The sequence below is a fragment of the Dama dama genome, chromosome 21 (assembly GCF_033118175.1).
Source record: "Dama dama isolate Ldn47 chromosome 21, ASM3311817v1, whole genome shotgun sequence".
In the NCBI taxonomy this organism is placed as follows: domain Eukaryota; kingdom Metazoa; phylum Chordata; class Mammalia; order Artiodactyla; family Cervidae; genus Dama; species Dama dama.
The window spans coordinates 3,070,476-3,095,222 of NC_083701.1; the positions used below are offsets into that span (position 1 = coordinate 3,070,476).

A 24,747-nucleotide genomic window follows, 5' to 3' on the forward strand; every position below is an offset into this window, starting at 1 on the left:
ATGCAAATGAGCCTGATTCCCTCCCAGTACCCGGGAGAGGCCCAGGGAAACGGGGGTCTGGAGAACCAGATCAGCCCAGCATCCTGTCCACATCCATAGCAAGAACTCACTTCTTCAGAAGCCAGGCTGAGTAGGGGACACTGCTGCTTCTGTAACATATGAGGACAGTCCCTGGAGTCTGACAGACTGGGTTCTAGTCCCAGCTCTGCAGTGACTACCTGTGTATGGCTTTGAGCACATCGCTGAATCTCTCTGCTCTTTGTTTTCCTTTGCTGTAAAACACAAACTGGTAATGCTGGTTGCCTGGAGCACTTTACACAGTGACTTATTCTGATGGTGATGGTGGTGGTGATGGTGGTGGTGGTGGTGGTGATGGTGGTGGTGATGGTGATGATGGTGGTGGTGATGGTGGTGGTAGTGATGGTGGTGGTGGTGATGGCGGCGGCGGTGGTGGCGATGGTGGTGGTGATGATGGTGGTGGTGATGGTGGTGGTAGTGATGGTGGTGGTGGTGATGGTGGTGGTGGTGGTGATGATGGTGGTGGTGGTGGTGATGGTGGTGGTGGTGGTGATGGTGATGGTGAAGTTGATGATGGTGGTGATGTGATGGTGGTGGTGGTGGTGATGATGATGGTGATGGTGAAGTTGATGATGGTGGTGATGTGATGGTGGTGGTGGTAGTGGTGATGATGGTGATGGTGAAGTTGATGATGGTGGTGATGTGATGGTGGTGGTGGTGGTGATGATGATGGTGATGGTGAAGTTGATGATGGTGATGGTGGTGGTGATGGTGAAAATGGTGGTGGTGATGTGATGGTGAAGATGATGATGGTGGTGATCGTGAAGATGATGATGGTGATGGTGAAGTTGATGATGGTGGTGATGGTGAAGATGATGATGGTGATGGTGAAGTTGATGATGGTGGTGATGTGATGGTGGTGGTGGTGATGATGGTGATGGTGAAGTTGATGGTGATGATGGTGATGGTGGTGGTGGTGATGATGGTGATGGTGAAGTTGATGGTGATGATGATGGTGATGGTGGTGGTGGTGATGATGGTGATGGTGAAGTTGATGGTGATGATGATGGTGATGTTGGTGGTGATGATGATGATAATGGTGAAGATGATGATGGTTGTGATGTGGTGGTGGTGGCAGTGGTGGCAGCAGTGGTGGTGATGACGGACCTGGAGGCTGTGGTGGTGATTTGGGAATAAGAGCAAGTTCTCCACAACAGGTCTGGGACCGACCCTGGGAGAAGGGAGAAGAAAGTGATCTCTGTCTGTGAGATGCTTGGATCGTCTGTGGAGGCCTCCCCAAGGTGGGGCTGACATCCTAACTTGTGTCCTTACCCTCCAAGCCCCGGAGGCCTCTGTCCCTAAGAACTCTGCCCTCCACAATGCCAGCACTGCCGCCGTGCCCTTCGGGGCTGCCAGTGTGCCTGTCTTAGAGCGGTTGTGACATTGGCCTGTGGACCCTCCTTTCCAGAGTCCCTGCTGCACCAGGAGGGTGGTGCAGGTGGGGGTGGGGAGCCCAGGGAGGACGCACATGCTCCTGGCCCCCACCTTGCCCCCTCTCCCCGCCCCCACCACAGGACACACCCTGTGCTTGGTGCAGACGGCAGCCCCCAGGTCCCGCGCCTTCCTCTGCACTGCGGCGCTCCCACCCCACTGTCCTCATCCTGCCTTCGGGACCTGTCTTCCCTGGCCTCCAGCTCCCCGGGCAGGCACATGTGTGTCTCTACCCTCCTGGCCCACAGCACAGGCCAGGTGCAGCATGAGTGTCCGGGATCTGCCGGAGGATCTGCTGAGCTCCCCACCGGGCAGGGAGAGTGGTCAGGGGATGGAGCTACAGCATGCAGAACCCCAGAGTGTGGCCGGTCCCCGTCCTACTCTCGTGACAAATAGCCACTGTTGCACACTTTGTGGATGTGGGGCTGAAACTCAGGAAAAGCCAGCACTTGCCCCAAATCATGCAGCTGGCAGCAGGGTGGGGTCAGAATTTGAACCCAGGTCTCTGATGCCCGGGCTTGCCCGGGCATCTCGGGATTTCTCACCGAACCAGGTGAGTGTCATGCTGGAAGGACCCAGCAGTGGGAGGAACCGGAGGGGATGGCCACAGAGAGATGGGGTGCAAGGGTCCGGGGGGCAGCCCCCACCCCACCCACCATGCACAGATAGGGCTTCAGAGTGCTCTGGCAGCCCAGGGAATAATTGTCCTGTCCACCATCTCGAGCTGCTGGAGGTGGTCTGGAGAGGGTGCTGGGCTTGGTTGGGGGGAGCAGCTCCTCAGTGGAGGGAGGAGCAAGGCTGGGGTGAAGAGGAGGCCTCCAAGCCAGGCCTCAGAACACATGGGCCGCCTGGAGGCTGGCCACAGCCCCAAGGCTTGGATCCCAGAGGAATCCAGCTGGCTGGGCCCTGCCTTCCGCAAACAGATATAGATTGTTTCATTGAAAACCTCAGTGCTACCAGGCCCACGGGACAGGCCCTCGGCTCTCCTGTGCTTTCTGCTGGGAAAGAAGGGGAGAGGGAGGCAGAACTGTAGCCCCCATAGTGAGAAGCCGGGAGTATCTGCGTGGAATTGATTGCTGTCCCTGGAACAGGCTCAGCTCTTACTGCAGCCCCATTCCAGGCCAGCCTCAGGTCTGAAAGGGTCTGGGGGCCACAGGGATGAGGGGTGAGTGGGCAGCTATGGTGGGGCGACCTGAGACTTCTGCCTGCCTTGTGCCCGGCCTCTCCCTAGCCCTGTAGTTCATGTCCCTGCTGCCGTTCCTGCAGCATCACACGCGTGAAGTCACAGCCAGCAGTGGCCAGGCAGGCACCCCGTCATCCGCCTCTGAAGCCCATCCTGCCACACAGTTTATCTTTCCTGAGTCAGCATCACCTGCCCATCCAGTCTCCCCCAAATGCACCTGCCCTGGGAGGGACTGGCCTGGCCCGGGCTCCTTGTCTGTGTGAGGCCTCAGACGCCGTCCTCCAGGGCAGGAGGTGCAGGGCAGGGTGGAGGGGGTTTGTGCCCCAGCTCTGGGCACCCACCCCTCACTCAGCCGATCCTCACGTCTGCCGTCTGCGGGGCAGGCAGGAGGCAACGTGCCCAGGATACAGAAGAGACAGCCTAGGTTTGGGGGATGGTTGGGCGGTACCCAGTGCAAGGAAGATCCTCAAATGGGGATGCGATGCTGAGGCTGCCCCTGGGCCTGACGTGGGTGTGATGGTGGCAGTGATGACAGGAAGTGACAGGGGCACCTGCAGGGCTGTGTGGTCCTGACCAGCTCCTCCCGGGGAAGGAGTGGAGCTTAGAACTGGCCCAGCCTGAGTTCTGGCTGCATTAGTTACTTGCTGTATGACTTTGACAAGGCCTCGTATGATCTCTGAGCCATTCTCCTTGTCTCGAAGAATCCCCTTGCCCAGGAAAACTGCCAGTAATGCCCATCGGGAACCCAGCACAGGCAGGCCTCCTTTCTTGCGGCGAGCACTGTCTCCTCCAGCACCATCATGGGGGCGGAGGTCAGGACCCCAGCCTCAGACTATCCGTGAGGAGAGAAGAGGCCCAGAGAGGCTCAGAGCCTTGGCTTGGTGTGCACAGCCAGTTGCGGGCTCAGCCCGGATGGAAACCCTGGTGACTGCGTCCTGGCCGTGCTCTTCCACCTGCTGCCAATGCATTATTAATCTGGCCCTCCTTGGAAGACAAGCAGCGTGTCTGTTTACCTCTTGACAGCAGAGATGGGGAACAACAAAATTAAACCAAACAAATCGCCCAGACATCAAACAAGCTCTCCCTCCGAGCGCATGCTCTGCAGATGGAAGGACAGGCGTGGAGCACGGCTGCCGGGACTCAGGACGCCATCCCTCCGGCGAATCATGGGTCTGTCTCCAGGGTGGGAGCGCTCTGGCCTAACCAATGCTTTCAGCAGGCAGGGGCACCAGGCAGCCTGCCTGGGGTAGGCAGGTGTCCTGATTGGCAGAAGCTGCTGGCTGGCTGTCCCAGATGTGTGGGGCGGGGAGGGGTGTGAGAAGGATGTGCAGTCCCCACGCTCTGCCCCCAGCCTCCTGTGCTTCCCAAAGAGTGGGGCCCAGCTCTCCTCGACTGTGGCTTTTGGGGGGTTGGCTTCTTCTCAGCCTCAACCGGCGGTGGGAACCATGAGCCCAGAGAAGCCCCAAGTGGGCACTGTCGGATGAGTCCTGGAGGTCTGGGGTCAGACTCTGCAGAAGAGGGGTCTGGCTGAGGTGGGGGTGGGTGAGAAGTCTGATGGGCCTGACGCCATCCATTGCCCTCTGTGTGTTCCCGGGTCTTGGCATCCTCAGCCTGTGAATGGGCTGCAGCAGTGTCAGGCTAGAGCGTCAGCACCACGGACAGAGGCGGGGTGCCTGGATGCCGGGTCATCCTTCAGGACTGCCCTCCTCTACAGGCTCAGACCCCAGGCCAGGGGGGCGGTGTCTCACATTAGTCAGTCTGTGGGGGCCCTGGGAGGGAAAGGACCGTCAGTAAGCGCTGTCCCTCCCCTTTGAGAAGCTCTACCTGTTTCTTCCTGAAGCCCCAGGGTAGGAGCTTTGTGGCCATCGAAGAAGCAGGGGTGGCAGTTAGGCTAACCCCTGCCTGCATCACCAGTGCCCAGTGGTCCACCCGACCTCACACATCAGGGAGGTCCAGGGCGCACAGACTCCATGATCCCCACTTCCCTACCCCCGCCCCCCGGCCCCACCCTGATTCTTCACCGTGGCTTCAGGAACATCTGATGATAGCTCATTAGTGATACTGTCAACAGGGTTGACAAAAAGGCTCGGAAGAGGAAACCGAAGTGAGGGGACGGTTCTGATCCTGGCTTATTAAGCCGTCCTGATGCTGTCACTGCGAGCGAGTCTTCTGCCACGTGGACGGCCAGCAGCGTTGACAGCTGCTTCCCTTCCTTCTGGTCCAGCCTGCACTGCCGTCTGCTGGGAAAGGGGTCTGGGGTCCACTTTGCTGCCCCCACACCAGAAGCACCAGCACCTGGAGGATTTCAGCTTGCTCCTGCCCTGGGGAGGGAGCCTCGCTCTGGCATGGCTGTGCAGAGCTCTTCTGTTCCCTGGGTTTGCATCTTCCCTCAGGACGCACTCACACTCGCTGCTGGCAGAAGAGATGTGAAAACCAGAGAGGAGTGCGTGGCTGTGAGCCTGAGGGTTCCGGGTGGGGCTGGTCAACTCAGGGCCTGCCTGAGTTATAGACCAGCACACAGGCCTCACCGAGCTGCCAGCCGCAGCACCAGCCGTGCCCCATGGTAAGGGCCGCTGGGGCCGTGCTGTCCACTTTGGAGAAGCAGGTGAGAGGCCGGAGAGGCCTCAAGGGCCACCGAGGGTCACATGGCTGGCTAGCAGCGGGATTTCCAATCTCTCTATCAAACAGGGCTCATCCTGTTCCTCCATGTATCAGTCAGCACAGGCTGTTTGGCTGCAGTAACAAATGAGCCCAAGGCTGGGTTTGGTTCTCGATTGTGTTGCAAACCCACAGCAGGATGGCGGTGCCTTGCTCCTGTGTTTGACTCTGGAACCCATACCGGTGGGCAGCCTCCCCTTGCCAGGCTCACAGCAGATGAGAGCAGTGGAAGAATCGAACAGAAGCTTTGAGGGTCTGCCTGGGAGCTGCAAGTGACCCTTTGCCGTACTGCACCCCCTGGGCACTTCACAGGCTAGAGTAGGGCTGGGGGGCTGCAGCGGGTGGTCCTTCAGGGAGGGAGGGAGAGGCCCAAGAGAAGGGCTGTGCATTTCTGAACGATGGTCCAAACCTCCCCTTGCTCAGAATCGCACCCCTACCCTCAGCAAGCCACCTCCACCCCAACTTCCATCGTCCTCTTCTCTCGTGGCCTCGGGCCAGGCCTGCCCTCCCTGGGGGCCTGGGGACAGACCACCATGCTCCTACATTCCCTGGACTTGGAGACTCGTCACCACACACACAACTAATCTCAGTGACCCCCCCCCCCCCACCCCGGGTTGGGACTTTCTCACCCCCGGACCTGCTCACACTTCTCACCCCCGGACCTGCTCCCTTCTCAGTCCCGGACCTTCCCCCTTCTCAGCCCCGGACCTTCTCCCTTCTCAGCCTCAGACCTGCTCCCTTCTTACCCCTGGAACTTCTCCCTTCTCAGCCCCGGACCTTCTCCCTTCTCACCCCTGGACCTGCTCCCTTCTCAGCCCTGGACCTTCTCCCTTCTCACCCCTGGAACTTCTCCCTTCTCAGCCCTGGACCTTCTCCCTTCTCAGCCCTGGACCTTCTCCCTTCTCAGCCCTGGACCTGCTCCCTTCTCAGCCCTGGACCTTCTCCCTTCTCAGCCCTGGACCTTCTCCCTTCTCAGCCCTGGACCTTCTCCCTTCTCACCCCTGGACCTTCTCCCTTCTCAGCCCTGGACCTTCTCCCTTCTCACCCCTGGACCTTCTCCCTTCTCAGCCCTGGACCTGCTCCCTTCTCAGCCCTGGACCTGCTCCCTTCTCAGCCCTGGACCTTCTCCCTTCTCAGCCCTGGACCTTCTCCCTTCTCAGCCCTGGACCTTCTCCCTTCTCAGCCCTGGACCTTCTCCCTTCTCAGCCCTGGACCTTCTCCCTTCTCACCCCTGGAACTTCTCCCTTCTCACCCCTGGAACTTCTCCCTTCTCAGCCCCAGACCTTCTCCCTTCTCAGCCCTGGACCTTCTCCCTTCTCAGCCCCAGACCTTCTCCCTTCTCAGCCCTGGACCTGCTCTCCCTGGCGGCTGGGTCCACCCCCGAGGGAGGATGTCGCCTGTCCTGGGCCCCTGGTCCCTGAGGTTTGGGGCACATCCAGGGGGCCTCCTCCCAGGCCCTCCTTCTTCTCTGCCTGGGGAGCATCCAGCCCTCCTGCACCCCTGTATCTTCACCCCCACAGCCCTCCCCTGGCCCCGACAGGTCTCAGCCTGCCTGGGGGAGGGCCTGAGTGCTGTGACGGCTACAGCTACCTGCTGCAAAGCCCTGGCCAGTCCCCACACTGTCATCATTACGGCCTTTTTCTAGTACAGTGTTTGATACTCACACAAGGTTGTACACTTCACATACTGAATGATTAAAGGTGTGACGATGCTGTGGGTCTCCAGCAGCCCCCTTGGCAGGCCACTGGGATGGGCCCTGTGCCCGGGGCAGCTTGGCCCCCCCAGCTCGCCTGCTGCCCACAGACTGCTCTGTGTTGCTTGTTCAGTTGTGCTTGCGTTTTATCTCCATAAAAATCAAGCCAGACTCTCCTTCCTTCCCCAAGACTGGCTGCCTTTTGGATCCAGCCCCTTTTCTAGGGCTCGCCGTGTGCTTGTGCGTGGCTCCAGTCCACACATCTCACTGGTTCCATGTGACACTGTGAGTGTTGTCACAGTTCGTGTGTCCGCTCCCCTCAGGATGGAAAGGTGTTCCCCTCGAGTGTGCGCTTGGTGGGGAAGGCTTTTTCTGGGTCATGGCCGAGGAGCAGGGCCGCTGGGTCAGAGGCACGTGGATGGCTCAACTTGACCAGATGGGTGTTGACCATCGCACTCCCCCCAGCGACGTGTGGGCTCTGCCCGCAGTGTTGGATATCGTCAGCTTCTCTAATCTTGGCCAGTCTGGTGGGAGTGAGATAGTGTGTAATTGTGGTCCTCATTTGCATTTTCTTGATTACTAACGCAGTTGGAATTTTTGTATGTTTATATTTGTGTTTCCTTTGCTGTGAAAAGTCTGTTCATGCCTTTTGCCCATTTAAAAACTTGGAGTGTTTGTTTTTGCTCCTCGGTGATTTGCGGAATGTACACACACGTGTGTGTGTTCTAACCTGGACGACACTGCTCTGCACCTGGTCCCGCCGCCAACATCACCACCCTCCCGCCTCGTGGAGTCTCTTGAGGACTCCGGGGGCCTGTGCCCACTCCTGGGCCCCCCACACCCCGCGTCTGGGAAGTGTTCTCCTTTGTTTTTTCCTGCAGACCTCCAACTGCCTCTTACATTCCAGCTCCGGGGTTCAGCTGCCTTCACCACGTCTGAAGACCCCTCCTCGTGTCTCTCTCTGCCCTGCTCCCAGTCCCATGCAGGCCCCGAGTGGTCCCTTTTGGTCCTGCCGAGTCCTCTTCCCACATCACGGCCTCCCTGTGCTCATATCTCTGCTTTTGTGCTGAGCGACACTTTCTGGCAGGTGGCCCCACCCTTATTATTTCTAGCACTGTCCTCGGTCTCCCTGGCCCTTTGCACTCCTGTGTATGTTTTGGAATCTCCTCGTCAGTTTCCATAAATAACCAAGTCAGCAATTTTTATTGGCATTGCATTGCATCTGTGGCTCCAGTTGTTAAGAACTGATATCCTCATGGTATGGGGACTTACTATCTGTGAATACAGTGTATCTAAAAAAAGTGAAGTCGCTCAGTCGTGTCAGACTCTTTGCTACCCGGTGGACTATAACCCACCAGACTCCTCTGTCCATGGGATTCTCCAGGCAAGAATACTGGAGTGGGTTGCCATTTCCTTCTCCAGGGGATCTTCCCGACCCAGGGATCGAACCCAGGTCTCCCACATTGCAGGCAGACATTTTAACCTCTGAGCCACCAGGGAAGCCCACAGTGTATCTATCTATGTCTTTTAAAGTGTTTTAAAATACATTTAAACAATGACTCTCTCTCTCTATATATATATATTATATATATCTCATATCTTTTAAAAGGTACATACCTAAACTTATTTGTTTGTTTGCTTCTATAAATGGTACATGTACCAGCAGGTTGCTGGTATATAGAAATGTGTGTGATTTTTGTGAATTGAGTCTATGTTCAGCCAGATGTTAATGTCTAATTATTTCTCATACTTTGCCTAAGGATTCTGTTAGGTTCCCTTTGAAGATAATCCTGTTATTATCGATAATAACAGCTTTATTTCTTCCATCCTGATACTTATGCCTTTTAATTTCTCTTTCCTGATCACTGTGTAGGCAGGGAACCCTGGTGAGTCCTGACTTAGAAGGAGCGAAGATGGGCTTCCTTGTTTGGTTCCTAATTTTAAAAAGGAATGCTTCCAACTTTAGCCCGTGAAGAATGTTAATTTTAGATTTATTGTACTCTTTGTCAGATGAAGGATATTTGCTAAGGGCTTGACAAGAGTTTTTTTAGAAAAAGTATGGGCTGGGTGTCCAATTACACCGTGTATATATTTATCTGTTAAGATGATTATTTGTTTTTTTTAATCTGTTAACTTGGTGCATGTTGCGTGTCGCTCTTCTTAGGTTCTCACCAGAGTAAATAATAACAGCAAGTGATGATGATGTGGGTTCTCTCTCGATGCTGTTCTGTTTGGGATTGTCGCTTCTGTATGGGCCTCTGCACTCCCCTCCTCCTTATGACCTTGTCCGATTGTAATGACACGTTTGTCTGCTTCACATGAAGCTTAGGGGCGTGTTTTCCCTCTGTTTCCCCTGTTCTCTGAGTTCTCAGAGTGCTCACAGACCATTTTGGTAAGCCACCTGTTTTAGGAGTCTATCCACTTGCCTCGATTTTTTGGCGTGGAGGCTCCAGGTGCTAATAACTTGCTAATTACTGCACGGTGTCCGGTCCATCTGCGGTCTGTACCTCTCTCATTCCTGCCTCATCGGTCCAGTTCCTTTTTGCCCTGCTCACTCTTTCCGGACGCTAGTCCTTTTAATCTGACGCTGTTGTTCTATCTTGTGCTGGTTTCATCTCCTGGTTTTCTCTTTCTCTGCATTGTGTGGCTGTTCTTCCTCCTAGTGTCTACGGCCTGGTGCTCAGCGTATGCAGTTGCAGCCCTTCTCTTGTTTTCTGACATCAGCATTTTGAGTCTGCAAATCCCCCCTAAAGGGCCATGTTTACTGTGGCTCCACGTAGTGATATATCATATGTCCATTATTGTTCAATTTAAAATAGTTTATCTATTATGATTTTTTTCTCTGACCCATGAGTTATTTAGAAATGAATGGTAGGATTTCTAAATGCATGGGGATTTTAAATTTGCTCTTTTCTGTTATCTTCTAATAGTCGCATTTTGTTTAGAGGATTTCTTTTATGTGAAATTTGTTAAGACTTTCTTTATGGCTTAGAGCTTTCCAATTCTGCAAATATTCCATGTGTATGAGAGAAGAATGTGCATTCTTTAAATACACAGACATGGAAAATTCTATTAGTGTCCAATAAACCAAGCTAGGTAATTCAGATATTCTGTATCTTTCTCTTTTGTAGTCTGCCTGACATCATAAATTGAGAGAAATCTGTTGAAATCTTATACCACATTGCTAGATTTGGAAATTTTTCCCTGTAGCTCTATAAATATTTCCTTTATATATTCTATGGCTCTTTTTTTCTAGGTTGCATACGAGTTTAGGGTGGGTGTATCATCTTGGTAAATTGAAACTCAGCATTATGAAGTGACCTTTCCTATCTCACATGATGCCTTTTATCTTAAAACCCATTTTGTCTGCTCTCAATGGGTCTATTCCTGCTTTCTTTTGATTAATGCTTTCACAATATATTTTCCTATTCTTTTATGCTTTTGATATGTCGCTTGTAAATTACATTGAGCTGGATTTGAAAATCCATAGTGACAGTCTAGCTCTTGTCCTGACTGAGCTTCAGCCACGGCTGATATATTAGCTCTCGTTTCTCTCATCTTACTTTTTGATTTCCACTTATCTTTATTTTTGAAAACTGCTTTTTTAGTTCTAAGTTGTAAACTTTTTATTTTGATAAAGATTTCAAATTTACATGAATGTTGCAGAGCTAGGACTCAGAGATCCTGCCCCTCTTTAAGCCATGCTCCCTGGTCTTTGGCACTTCTTTGTCCTGAGAATCACTTATAGCCACAGTGTTGCTCCATAATACCTCAGCGTGGAAGTACCGAAGGCCAGGACATGCTTCTGCATAGGCATCAAACCAGTAAATCACACTTATCAGATGTTACTGTCGAATCATTGACTCCATTCAGGTGTCAGCGAGGATTCCAATAGTGTTCTTAACATCCAGGATTCTAACCCAGTTTCGTTTGTTGGGTTTAGTCACATCTCTTTAATCCATGGATGTTTAGAAATTAGTTCCTTTTTTCTTGCAGTTTATTTCCATCTTTCATTTGTTTCCCTTGAGATCTGGCTGCAAAGTCTAAAGGCAGAGACCTGACTGCTGTCCCTTCCTGATGGACACACAGAATGTGTGAGCTCAGGCCCCTGCCTTGGGCCCCCGACATCCTCAGTTCTTTTTTTAACAGACTCCCCGGTGGGATGCTGTGATTTTTGCAGCTGCTGTGAATGAGGATCCATTGTGTCATGTCCTTGGGCTCCAGTGGTTCTTTTCATCTCAAATCTTCTGGGCTCTTTCTCCTTCCTGAAGTCACTTTTTGGGACCAGTCTTGGTGATCATGTAGACAGTTTTTTTTTTTTTTTTTTTTTTTAGCCACAAGGCTTATGGGATCTTAGTTCCCAGACCAGGGACCAAAGCGGTGCCCCGTGCATTGGAAGCGCAGTCTTAACCACTGGACCACAGGGGAAGTTCCATGTGGACAGTTTCTGTTTGTCTTTATTGCCGCGTTGCCCACATCTGTCACACGGGGTGTTGCTCTGTCAGGAGTTCCCTCTGGTGCTGGCTGGCTCCATTCAGCTACCGAGGAGTTTCCTGACTGTCCTCCTGCATTCTTCTTCTTATTTTTTGGGATCTGTTTTTTTCCTCTGGCCAGTTGAAGAGCTTGTCTTTGTATTTAGAGTTCTATGGTTTTCCCAAGGTACGCCCAGATATGGACTTTTTCCCTTCTGCTTTATGGCTGTTGGGTCAGTGGATGCCTATGTGGATCCGTCCTGGAAAACCGCGGCCGTCACGGCTTACGTAGTCCTGCCCCCTTGCTCCCTGCAGGCCTGTCATCAGCTGGGCCTGTGTTAGAAGCCTCCTGCCATCTCTGTAGCTTGGACCATCTCCTTCCTGCTTTCCAGTCCTCTTGCCTTCTGGGATGATGGCTGGTTCACTCAGATGCATCTCTGGTTTAGGCTGGGTCACGTCTTCTGCTGAACTTGTCAGCTAAGTCTTTCACTTCAAAAACTGTGTTTCTTTCTAGAAGTTCATTTCTTTTCCAGATCTTCTGTTCGTTCTTAATAGGCCCTGGTTGCCTCTCAATGACTGTATCCTTCATTCTTTAGACATTTTACCCATGTGTCGCCCTCGGTTTTTACAGTCTTTGGTTGTCTAATCTGCTTCTTGACCCTGCTGCCTTCCTTGTTTGATGCTGTTTGATGCCAAGTCCGTGGCTTGGCTGAGTTGGAGTTGGGGGTTTCTCATCCGGAGAGTGTTGAATTCTACTTGCCTGCCGCCAGGGCGCTACTGCATTGTTCGTAACCACGTCGCTGAGGTCTGTCCTCCCTCCCTGCAGGAGGTGGGGACCGAGCTGTCTGCTGGACGTCTCAGCCCCGCTTACTTGATTCTCCTGCCCAGTTCTACAGGGTCGCTCTCTGAAGCAGAGTTCCTGGGAGACCAGCCCCCCTTGTATGGGGCTCAATAACTGCTCCTTCCCGGTGCTGCTGGGGAGGGAGCCCAGCTCACCTGTTCTGATGGGGGGTTGTGCAGGCATGGCATGGGGCTTCATCCCCGGAGGTACTGGACCCAGCCTTCAGGTCAGGACGTGAGTCAGCCAGAGGGTGGATGCGGACGGTTCAGGCCCTAGTGGACAGGCCCAGGTCCCATGCAGGACCTTGCCTGGCGTGGGGACCTCAGCCTCTGCCAGAGCAGCGGACGAGCCGGGAGCTCTTAGCCGCCCTTGGGTTCCGTCCTCAGGACGGGTGCCCCTGAGCCCCTGTCCTGAGACGCAGAGTCCCCGAGTCAAAAGTCACAGTTCTGAAATTTCCCCCAGCCGATGTTTCCATAATTACAGCATCTGTAATCCACTTAGAAAACACGGTGTTTTTGATGCTCACACTTAAGAAACAATCCATTCCACACCCATCCATCCAAATGGCTCCGATTTTGAATAATTCTTTTGAAATGGAGTCTAAATATATACAAATAGACGTTTCTGAAATGTCATGTATTCTGAATACATTTGCATGAGAAGCGGCTTCTGAGGAAGAGAGTGGGAGCCTGATGGCCTCTGAGGAGGGGCCGCGGGGGCCGCGGGTCAGACGGGAGGAGCTGGGGGCGAGGGCTGGAGACCAAGGACACAGAGATTTACGGGGCCACCGTTCGTTTAAGGTCGGTAATTCGGCCTTCACCGTTCTCGTCACTGGTGCGCCATCACCCTTCTCTGGGCTTCGTGCTCCCCAGGGTCTCGAGGACAGCCCCCATGTTCCCTGAAGGCGGTGTCGGGGGTGGGGGCAGAGTGCGTGTTGGTCCCACTGAGTCCCAAGCCGGCATCTGATGCCCAAATGCCCTGGCCCCTCCTCACCTTCCCCTCCCTCCTTCCTCCCTGCTCCCTCCTCCCCTGCAGAGCCCCTGGCTGCTAGAGACAGAGGAGTCCAGGGCCCCGAGCCCTTCGGGGGACCGTGAGCCCAGAAGGACCCAGAGGCCCAGGCTGAGGTCTCAGCACACGTGGGCCCTGGAAGAGGCTCGGGCTTTGGTGAGCACCTACTGTGCCTGGGCCCTGCTGGCCTGGGATGCCTGGGACAAGGCCTGCCCTTGAACAGGAGGCTGAGGGGACAGAGAAACGAGCCCTGTTGGTCCGGGATGGGTGCACACATGCTGGAGGGAAGGGTGTGAGCCGCCGTGAGCTTTACGGGGTCGCAGTCTCCCTGGGCAGCTGGGGCTCCACCCTGAGTCCTGCTCTGATCCCCTGCTGCTGCGCCCTTCACCGGGCCTGGAGCCCCAGAGCCCAGGCGCTCAGATTCCTCCAGACAGCAGCCTGGTCCCTGTGGGTGGGGAGGGGCCTGGGGGCCTCGGAGCTCCAAGTCAGTACCCTCCCCTCCTCGGGGGCCCTGCTTGTCCTGGGCCGTGGGAGCCGAGGCCTTGCTTCTCACCATGGCCGCACCCCTCTGCAGCTCCGGGGGGTCCTCCCCGTGCCCGGCTCAGGCCGGCCCGCCCCCAACAACTAAGCCCAGCCTCGCTGCCTCACCCTCGCTGTCTTTCCTGACTGCACACTCTGGATCTTCATTCTCCTGGAAAGGGGCAGGCAGAGGGCAGCAGCTCTGTGAGCCCGTTGGACCAACCGGCCAGTGTCTACTTTCCCTCGACGTGGACACGAGCCTGTGGAGGCCTGAGGGTGTGTCCACAGAGCCCTTCCCTGGGTCCTGAGGCTGGGGGCCGGTCTGCTCCTCTTGCTCATCCTGCTTCCGCTGAGTCCTGCCAAGCTCGGGGCAGCAACCGTCCTAGGATCGTGGTCACCTTCAGCAGCTGTAGCCGGAAGGAGGCAAGTTTTGAGCAGAGGAAAGGAGGGCCGGGGACCTCAGAGACAGCTCCTGGTGCAGCCAGGGAGCACCTGGGCGGGCATCCTGGAGGTGGTGATGCTGAAGAGTTCTCTGAGTGAAGCTCTGCAGAAGGAGGGATACGTGGGAATGCCCATGGAGGGGGCTTGTCTGAGCAAGCCCCCTTCCCAGACCATCACTTGGCCACCCCCTCCCACAGAGGGAGTGGGCCAGGCCAGGCCAGGGCGGGGCAAGGGGAAGCTGCAGCCTCACTGAAGCTGCGGGAAGCCAGCTGGTGTCCCGGGCAGGGGCGGGGAGGTGCAGCCCTCCCCAGCCAGGGAATTAATTCAACAATTACTGCACCAGGACTGCTTCTGACCCCACGCAGCCTACACTAATTGGGCCCCAATCAAGAGCGTAATTCAGGTTAATTGGCTCCCCGCCGCCAGCCCCCATCAGACTCCTTCAGCGTGGGGCTGCCGTTTAAGAGTGATTAATCAGCTGACACTGACAGCCGGGGCACCCGGGGCGTGGGGAGCCAGGCAGGGGCCAGCGGGAGACCTTTCCGGGTGGGGAGGCAGGGCGGGGGTCCCCCTACCGGCCTCCTGTGTCCTGTCCCCATGGCATGCCCTCCTGCTCTTTCTCTCCTGTGTGGCCCCTGGGCGGCTCGTCCCAGCCAGTACTGACGGGCGTGGGCGAGCTGTACCTTGCAAGCCTCGGTGTTTGCACCTCTGAAGTGGGTGTGCTTGGGCCCCTTGCAGGGCTGTCCCGAGGCTTGTGGTCACCTCTCCAAGAGAACTGAGGCGGCGGCCACCAGGAAGGGGCTGCTCTGTCTTGGGAGCCTCAGTGTGGAGCCCATTCCCCAGGGGCCTCGCGACTGCCTCGTGGGAACAGGCCCCAGACAAAGGGCAGGGGCTCTGGGCAGCCCACCACGCTTGCTCCAAACAGTGACCTCGTCCTGGCTGCCTGGACGTGCCCAGCGTGGAGTTCTCCACCTCTGGAGGCGTCTGTAGCCCTACGAGCATCCTTGTTGAGGCCACCCCCTCCTCTGTAGGACATGATAGACTTGAGGGGCCTGTGGCCCCACTGGCCTTTGACCCCCACGTCCTGGACCCAGCTCCTGGGGGACAGGAACAGGGCCCAAGGGTGCCCAGGGCAGTGAGGGCATCAGTGAGCGGGTTGGAGGTGCTCTTGTGGGGTGCCCAGGGCGGGCCTGGACGAGGTCCAAGATGCTGCTGGACCCACAAGCTCTTTGTCTGAAGGCCTCTGGCACCTGGGGTGCAGCTGCTCCCCGGGGTCGGTGGAGGAGACAGGTCAGGGCCTGGACTGTGGTCAGTGCAGGCTGCCATAACCGACCCTACAGAAGGGCAGCGGAAACAGTGGACATTTACAGTCTCAAGACTCCAGAGACCGGAAGTGTGAGATCAAGATGTCGGCATGGCCGGCTGCTTCTGCCGCCGGAGGGGGACTCCGCTCCAGGCCTCCCTCTTGGGCTACAGACAGCTGTCTGTGTGTTCACACGGCCTTCTCCCCTGGAGCTGGTCGGATGACCCTGCTCTAACCCAGTGGCCTCCGTGAAAGCCCGTCTCCTGTTCAGGCTGCGCTCTGAGGTCCTGGGTGAGGTTCAGTGTCTCTCTTGGGAGCTCAGCTTAGCCTATAACCCTGGGCCTCCCAGGTCTGTGTCCTGGAGTCCCTGCAGCAGGGGGCCAGGGCGGTGCCCGCAGTGTGGGGTCATGAGACCTTGGTGTGGACGAGGGTGCCCCCCAGCTTGGCAAGTAGGGCTTCGGGAGTCCTAGGCCCCTATTATCCTTCCCACAGCCTCTACCTGGGTCCCTGGGCTCCTCCTGCCTTTAAAAATGGCTCTGAAAGTGAAAGTGAAGTCGCTCAGTCATGTCTGACTCTTTGTGACCCAATGGACTGTAGCCTACCAGGCTCCTCCGTCCATGGGATTTTCAAGGCAAGAGTACTGGAGTGGGTTGCCATTTCCTTCTCCAGGGTTCTAGCTCCATGCAAAAAAGGTGTGCCAGTTCCTAGCACCTCGAGGAGCCCTTCCAGGCCTGTCTCCCTTGTTGGATGCAGTGGTATTAACAGGAAATCTCATCATGCCTCCTAAGGACGTCTCCTCCACGCTTTACTGGAAGGTCATGGATGTGGTCAGGACACCTCCGTCGGGAGCCAGAAAGGTCAGCCCATCAGTCAAGGTGGTGTCCGGGGTGGCTTCCTGCTCCCCGAGCTCCTGGAGGGGCTCTCATCTCACCGGCTGCTCCTGGGGGAGCCCAGTGTGGCTTCTGTCCCCTCCCCAGGGCCAGCCCCCACCCCACTGCTGGGGCCAGGCTGGGCTGAGCCCTGCAGCTCTTGGTGATCCAGCCCAGCCCCGCAGAAGCCGCCTCCATCCCTGCAGGCGAGGCTGCAGGTGCCGGGGGCTGAGCAGAGGCTGGGGGGTGGCGGGGCTCTGCCTTGTGCCATGGGAGGGGGCCCCAGGGGCCGGGACTGCAGCGCATCTCGTCAACGCCTGCCTCTGCTCCTCCATCTGTCCTCACCTGAGCATATGGCGGCCCCCGGCCCGCCTGTCATCGCCTGCCCACCTCTTCCCCTTGAAGTTGGATGGGAGACCCAGCATGGTTCGCTGCAGGGAGAGGAGGGACAAGAAGGGGCGGGCCTACTGGAGGCTGGCAGGGCTGGCAGGGCCTGGGGATGCTGCCTGCCACCCCCATTCCCCCCGGTGACCTGTCGTGCTGCTCTTGGGGCCGCTCTCCCTCCAGCCGGATGCCTGGGCTGCTGCCGCGGCTCCCAGCCCCACTGCTTCCCTTCCCCTGCCCTGTTGGACCTGGTGGTGAGGTGTGGAGGGTGCACAAAGGGGCACCAGGGAGGCGTGGGCCTGGCATAGATGGAACCCATGCAGGCGCTCAGCTGCTGTCCAGCTCGGGGTCAGCCTGAGGGTCCGGGAAGGCTGATCCGGGCGGGCCGGGCACAGACACCCCTCCTGCCGGCTGTGAGCAGGAGGCCAGGCAGTCCCAGCTGGGCTCTGCCTGGGCCACACGGATGAGAAAGCTGGGACCGTGACGTGCTGTGACCGTCTGGAGCCTGGGAGGCAGGCACTGTGCCCCAGCCACACACAGGCAGGTTGTGGAAGCCAGCCCTGCCCGACCCTGGCAGCTGTGTTTCTCACGGGCGTCCACATTCCCGCAGATGGTCTCCATCAGTCCTCGTGTGGGGGCCTGGGTGTGCGAGGGGCGCTGAGAGCTTGCAGGGCCCATCGGCCCTTCTGTGGGGGGCGTGGAGTGTACACGCAGGCTTGCCACGGGCGCCGGGTTGGAATCCTGACTACAGCTCGTGAGCTGGTGGCTCTCTGTCTGCAGACGCGTCGACAGGACCTGCCGGTCAGTGTTGGGGAGGCGCTGAGTCCACGCAGCCCCAGGGGGACGCTGGGCACACACAACGTTTCTGAAAGGGGGCTGTCCTGCCACACACGGACCGCGGGCGCTGTCCAGGGTCCTGCAGGGTCTCTGGCTCGGAGCCCCTTTCCTCGGAGCCGCTCCCTGCCAGGAGGGCTGTGGGCTTCTGACCTCTCCACCCCCAGCTGTGGGCTCCCTGAAGGGTGCGTCTGATTCACTCCAGCCCCTCCCCCACACAACTGGCATGTCAGGGCAGCAGTGTGACCTGTGACAATAGCTGGGCAGCGGGGTAGAGAGGTCCGACCTCAGATGAGCACCACACCATCTGTGGGCAGGTCACTTAACCTCTCTGAGCCAAGTCCTGGCCCAGGACACGGCGTGACAGTACTTGTCTGCAGGCCTGGGAGGCAGGGCTGTTCTGATTATGGCTGGTCATCAGGCTGGAGTGGCACTGAGGCAGTGAAGAGGGGCGTTGCTCATCCTTCCGTCACCCAGCAGATCTAAGACACCACCCTGAACCAGAGTTAAGTCCTGCCTACTCCAGCGACCCCGCCTACCCTGTCCCTGCCAGGTTCTTCCCTTCCCCACGGCTGAGTCAATGTTCTACTGTAATGTCCACTCTAGAGCCCAGAGCCACCTTGAGAGAGTGGATAGACAGAAAGGTGGATAGATTGGTGTGTGTGTGTGTGTGTGTGCGATCATGTTGGTGGATAGGTGGGTGGATGGATGAGTGGATGAGTAGATGGAGAGATGGGTGTGTGTGTGTGTGTGTGTGTGATCATGTTGGTGGATGGGTGGATACGTGGGTGGATGGATGAGTGGATGAGTAGATGGAGGGATGGGTGTGTGTGTGTGTGTGTGATCATGTTGGTGGATGGGTGGATACGTGGGTGGATGGATGAGTGGATGAGTAGATGGAGGGATGGGTGTGTGTGTGTGTGTGTGTGTGATCATGTTGGTGGATGGGTGGATACGTGGGTGGATGGATAAGTGGATGAGTAGATGGAGGGATGGGTGTGTGTGTGTGTGTGTGTGTGTGTGTGTGTATGTGATCACGTTGGTGGATAGGTGGGTGGATGGATGAGTGGAAGAACAGATGGAGGGATGGGTGTGTGGACTGGCAGGTAGGTAGATCAGTGGAATGAATGGATGAGTGATGGAAGAATGGAAGGAGTGCAATAATGATTGGATGAATGCAGGGCCAGAGCCAACATCTGCTTGATGGCTCAGATGAGCTGTCGGGGGACTCATCCTTGACCTCTTTCCCTTTTCTTGAGTGTCCCGTCACAGCCAGGTTCTGAGGTTTCCCCTCCTGGTCTTGCCCCCATCCTCTCCAATTCCCCTTCTGCTTGAGGCCTTTGTCCTTCCAGGGATCGGTCTTCCTTCTCCTCCCCATCCTCCTGTTTACTTCCTAAATCACTAACTCTTGTGAAGTTAGAGGCTTTGTTACTAACCCTCTTGAACTGCTTGGTGACCTCCCAGGCTATTCTAAGCTCTCACTTTGCCCCAGGTTCCACCTTGGTCCCTTACCTCCCACCGGCTGGCATGCCTGGGGAGTCACACCCCCTCCATTCAGGACCGGGAGAGTTAGAACTCTCCCTGACGAGTTCTCTGACACCGATCTGTGTGTCTTCCTGCCCTGAGGCCTTTGATGGTGGGCCGGCAAGTTGTAAATTTGTAGTGACCACAGCAGCATGCAGGAATAAGAAATGTGTCTGCAGAGGACTTCGCGACCAGCATTGGTCAGACTCCGTGCTGTGTACTTGCCATGTGTCATCTTATTAATTCCTCCAAGTGTCTCCTGGAGTCCATGGCATCGTCTTGTACTTGCAGAAGAATCCAAGGTCCCAGGAAGGGACGTGGCTAAGGAGGAGGGCAAACCAGGAGCCACACGTAGGCCTGGCCACCTCTGGAGTTGCGGGCATCTCACTGGCTCTCCTGCCTCCTTTCCTATGGGCCTGGGTCCAGGGCCAGCCCAGAGCGGCTCTTGGATGAGTATGTGCCATCTCAGGGCAGAGCCCCCTGCAAGGGACAAGGTCTGTGTGGGCCTTGGCCTCAGGTGGGCCCACCCCATTCCAGTCACAGGCCCACTGTCCCCCAGGATGGGAGGCCAGGAGCTCAACACATGACAACAGCCTCTGTCTCTCTTTCTAGCTCCGGAGACGCAAGGTCAAGTGCTTCCTCCTGGCGGCTGGTGTCACTGTCCTGCTGGTCATCGTCCTCATTGTTGCCACCTCTGTCCGAAAGTGACGCCGCCTGGGTAGGTGCCATCCCTGCCCCCACGCCACCCATCTGTTCTCCTTGTACCACCCCCATCCATTCGTTTACCCATCCACCACCCACCACTTATCTGTCCACTCATCTCCCCATCTCTGATCCACCCTGCTGCTGCTGCTAAGTCGCTTCAGTCACGTCCGACTCTGTGCGACCCCATAGATGGCAGCCCACCAGGCTCCCCCGTCCCTGGGATTCTCCAGGCAAGAACACTGGAGTGGGTTGACATTTCCTTCTCCTAATGCATGAAAGTGGAAAGTGAAAGTGAAGTCACTCAGTCATGTCTGACTCTTCACGACCCCATAGACTGTAGCCTACCAGGTTCCTCCGTCCATGGGATTTTCCAGGCAAGAGTACTGGAGTGGGTTGCCATTTCCTTCTCCCTGATCCACCCACCCATCCACTTATCCATCCGTTCATCCTCCGATGTGTCAGCCATGGACTGGGCCCTGCTGACCAGTGGTGAACAAGGCTGAGGGCAGCCCACGTGCCTGGAGCTCACAGCCCAGGGCAGACTCTCCTGAAAACCCCTGTGTAAACACTGACTTCCGGAAGGTCATGACTGACCAGTCCCCTGGGACAGTGGTGAGCAGAGTCAGGCAGCAGACCCTCCCCAGAGTTTCAGAGGTGCCTAAGGCTCTGCTGGCCCTTGTGTTGGGTCCTGGCCTCCAGAGCTGGAAGAACACCCCACCCTATCTGTGGTCATCTGTGACGGCAACCCAGGGCATAGATAGAGCTCCAGGTGTCACCCTTGGGGGCGACATGCCTGCTACTTGGGTCATTCTGCTCACAATGGTGGGACGGTCATCGTCAGCACCATGCAGCAGGGGAGACTTAAGGCCCACAGTCACATGCAGGACACTGCCATGTCCCAGCCTGGGCTCCGTCACTGGAGGTGAGGGCCCATGATGACGGGGCTGCCTGCGCTCCTGGGCCCTGGGCAGGGATAGTACCCGGTGCTGAGGGGCCAGCAGGGAGGGGCTGCCCTCTGCCCGGGCCTCCCGATCGCTCCAGCCACCTCTCATCTCCTTCGGTTTTCCCCACCACTCTCCTTTGCTCCGAGGGCTGCCCAGCCCTCCCGCCCCACCCTCCCCTGCACACCCAGCTGTGACCCCACCCCGGGGCCAAGCAGTGCTGCACCCTGAACCCCTGAACCCCTCCCACTGTGAGAGGGAACCCAAGGATGCGTCCTTGGGCCAGGCGCACAGACCCCGCGGGAACAGCTGATCCACCTCCAGTGAGCTCCCTGGCTGGAGCGGCCTGACCACAGCCGTGCCCGTCCCCTGGGGAGACGGAAGGCGAGGCTGAGACCCAGGCCACACGGCCGGCCAGTAGCCCCTTTGTGGCCCGTGGGCTCAGAGGGCAGGAGGGGTCTCCAGCTCCTAGCAGCTCACAGACAAACAGTGGGGAGGGCCTGGGGCTAGGGCAGCTCAGACCCTGGTAGACAAGCTGGGAGTCAGGCCCCAGGACATCTGGGCGGGGGTCTGTGGGTGTGGATGTCCCCGGGCCCTGTGGGACCAGGGGAGCCCTGAGCCCACCCCTGTAGGGACACCTCATCTCTGGCGCATCACCAAGCGGGAGAGACCCCAGCCTGTCACGCTCAGGCACCCTCTGTGACCTGCAGGCCAGGCAGCAGGGGCCTGCGGGACCTGGAGCCCACCTGCTCTGGGCGTGGCTTCTGCAGAGTGGAGGGGCTGCTGTCTGCCTCTCCCTTGCTGCAGAGTTGCTCTGAGGACAAAGGCAGATAATGGCTAAATAAAAACAGTGCTTTGAGGAAGGAAAAGGCTCTATTCAAATGCAGGGGGTTATTACTTCTGCTGAAAAAACAGGCCCTGAGGGAGGGGCTCCCTGACACCTGCAGCCTCACATGCCGGTTTCTGTGTGTGTGGGTCGGGCAAGGCCCTGCCCTCCAGGGGTCTCCCAAGGAGGGGGTGCGGCCTGACATCACCCCCGCCCCGACTGTCCAGGCCACCCCAGGACCTCTGCCGACTCCCGGGGCTGCGACTCCCCTATGCTCAGTTCTTCCCAGCTGCCAAGGTCTGCAGGCCCATCTCTGCCAGGTCCTTACGGGGGCTGGGGGTTGGGGGTGTGTGGGCGGGGCAGGTCAGGACCTGCAGGTCTCCAAAATGGAAGGACCCCCTGCCTAGCCCAGCCAGCCTCGCTCACCTGTGAGCCCCTGCACTCAATTTACAGCAGCATGAGGGCTTGTCTAGGACCAGGGTCAGGGCTCAGAGTGTGACCAGGATCAGGGCTCAGAGTATGACCAGGGTCAGGCTCTGTGTGTGACCGGGATCAGGGCTCAGAGCGTGACCGGGGTCGGGGCTCAGAGTGGGACCCGGGTCAGGGGTCAGAGTGTGACCAGGATCAGGGCTCAGAGTATGACCAGGGTCAGGCTCTGTGTGTGACCAGGATCAGGGCTCAGAGTGTGACCAGGGTTAGGCTCTGTGTGTGACCGGGGTCAGGGCTCAGAGGGTGACCGGGATCAGGGCTCAGAGCGTGACCGGGGTCGGGGCTCAGAGCGGGACCGGGGTCAGGGGTCAGAGTGTGACCAGGATCAGGGCTCAGAGTGTGACCGGGGTCAGCCTCAGAGTGTGACCAGGGTCAAGGCTCAGAGTGTGACCAGGGCCAGGGGTCAGAGTGGGACCGGGGTCAGGGCTCAGAGTGGGACCGGGGTCAGGGCTCAGAGTGTGACCAGGCTCAGGCTCTGTGTGTGACCAGGGTCAGGGTTCAGAGTGTGACTTGGGTCAGCCTCACAGTGTGACTGGGGTATGGACCACGTCTGTGGTCCGGGTCGAGCCTCCTCAGCCCTGGTAGGGACCTCAGATGACACAGGAGCAGAAGCAAGCGTGCCTGTCCTGATCAAACCCAGCTCCTGGCCCCAGTGCCTCATCTCGTATCCAACCCCCTTGCCCTTCTGGAAAGTGCTGTTTCCAGAAGTACCTACAGGCCCGGTTGCTTTAAGCAGATATGAGAGATGAAGGTTTGGCATCAACCTTGGTTTTCAGGGACGCGATCCCAGAAGCCAGACAGAGGAAGCTCTAGGGGCTCTGAGTCCCTAGCATGGCTGGGGCATGTACCCCTGTGATTTCTCGAGATGCGGGGCGGGGTGTCAGGCTGCAGGGACGCTGGTTTCCTGGTGCCCGGCACAACTGGCCGGCAGCAGGATTGCCCAGGTCTCGGCCGTGGCTCTTACGGGGAAGGTGCTGGTGGAACTGGTAGAAGAAGTTGAGTCCTTGAATCTGGGGGGCTCCCCTGTCTCTCTGTCCTCCTGGGCACCCACAACTTCGGCGTCTACAGCCTCAGGATCTCTTTTCACATTTAACTGTGTTTGCTGTGGACCTGTCTGTGTGTCCCTGTGGGCTGTGGGCTCTCTGGGTCACAAGGCCTGGTGCAGAATGCGGGAGCAGCTGGAGGAGGGAGCAGGGGGTCAGGGCAAGCAGGGGCTTGTCCTCGCCCACTCCCGCTGGGGTCACAAGGCTGGGCCTCAGCAAATAGGAAATTCCAGTATCTGGGTAACAATCCATGAAGCATTTTTCACGAGCACAAAAATTTAAGGGGCTCAATGGAGGCTCATAGCAAATCATGTTTTTAATGTTTTCTGAAAGCCATGAAATATCGACCTTAAAGTCATTGATTTCCATTTGGGAAGTGAGTGGTGGGGTCTTCATCTCCAGGCTCCTCTGTGCACATGTGCATCTGCATCTGTGTGCATGCGCGCTTGTGTCTTCATGTGTGTTGTGTGTGTGTTTCTGTGTGCATCTGCATGTGTGTCTCCCTGTGTGACCTATCTGTGCGCATGTGTGTGTCTGTGTGTACATGTGTGTCTGTGTGTACACTGTGTGTGTGTGCATGTGTGTCTGTGTGTACACATGTGTCTCTCTGTGTACATATGTCTCTGTGTGTACATGTGTGTCTGTGTGTACACTGTGTCTGTGTGTGTGCATGTGTGTCTGTGTGTACACTGTGTGTGTGTGCATGTGTGTCTGTGTGTACACATGTGTCTCTCTGTGTGTGCATGTGTCTCTGTGTGTACATATGTCTCTGTGTGTACATGTGTGTCTGTGTGTACACTGTGTCTGTGTGTGTGCATGTGTGTCTGTGTGTACACTGTGTGTGTGTGCATGTGTGTCTGTGTGTACACATGTGTCTCTCTGTGTGTGCATGTGTATCTGTGTGTGCATGTGTATCTGTGTGTGCATGTGTGTCTGTGTGTACACTGTGTCTGTGTGTGTGCATGTCTGTCTGTGTGTACACTGTGTCTGTGTGTGTGCATGTGTGTCTGTGTGTACACATGTGTATCTCTGTGTGTGCATGTGTGTCTCTGTGTGCATGTGTATCTGTGTGTGCGCATATGTGTCTGTGTGTACACATGTGTATCTCTGTGTGTGTGTATCTGTGTGTGTGTGCACATGCGTGAGGTCAGGAGGGAGGGGCAGACCCCACCTTGAGCTGCCTGCTCCCCCTTCCCAGAGGCTGCAGTGGTAGACGGAGCGTAGCATCCGGGTGGGCAGGAGACAACTGTGCTCCATCAGTAGGAGTTTTACATGGGAGAACCTCACTTAGTCCTCACCACAGCCCCATGAAGGAGGTGCTGGTGTGTCCTCATTTTTCAGAGGAGAAAACCGACACACGGAGAGATGAAGGGACTTACCCGGAAGGGAACAGCACAGAGGGGTGAGCCTTCTGGGGTTGGGAATGCCAGGGAAACGCTGCCCAGAAGCCCAAGTGGCCGTCCAAGATCAGAGCGGGAGTGCGGGGCCAGGCTCCAGCTCGGGTC

The 24,747-nt window shown here is 56.9% G+C and overlaps 1 protein-coding gene across 3 annotated transcripts in view; it reads left to right on the plus strand.

Moving 5' to 3' along the window:
* Window positions 1–24,747, plus strand: part of TSNARE1 (t-SNARE domain containing 1) — a 113,909-nt gene that overhangs the window by 82,959 nt on the left and 6,203 nt on the right. For all 3 annotated transcript variants that reach the window (XM_061123099.1, XM_061123102.1, XM_061123101.1), the window contains one exon: window positions 19,851–19,956. In XM_061123099.1, the coding sequence (XP_060979082.1) occupies window positions 19,851–19,946 (96 nt within the window). In that variant the 3' untranslated portion in view covers window positions 19,947–19,956. The remainder of the gene's footprint in view (window positions 1–19,850; window positions 19,957–24,747) is intronic.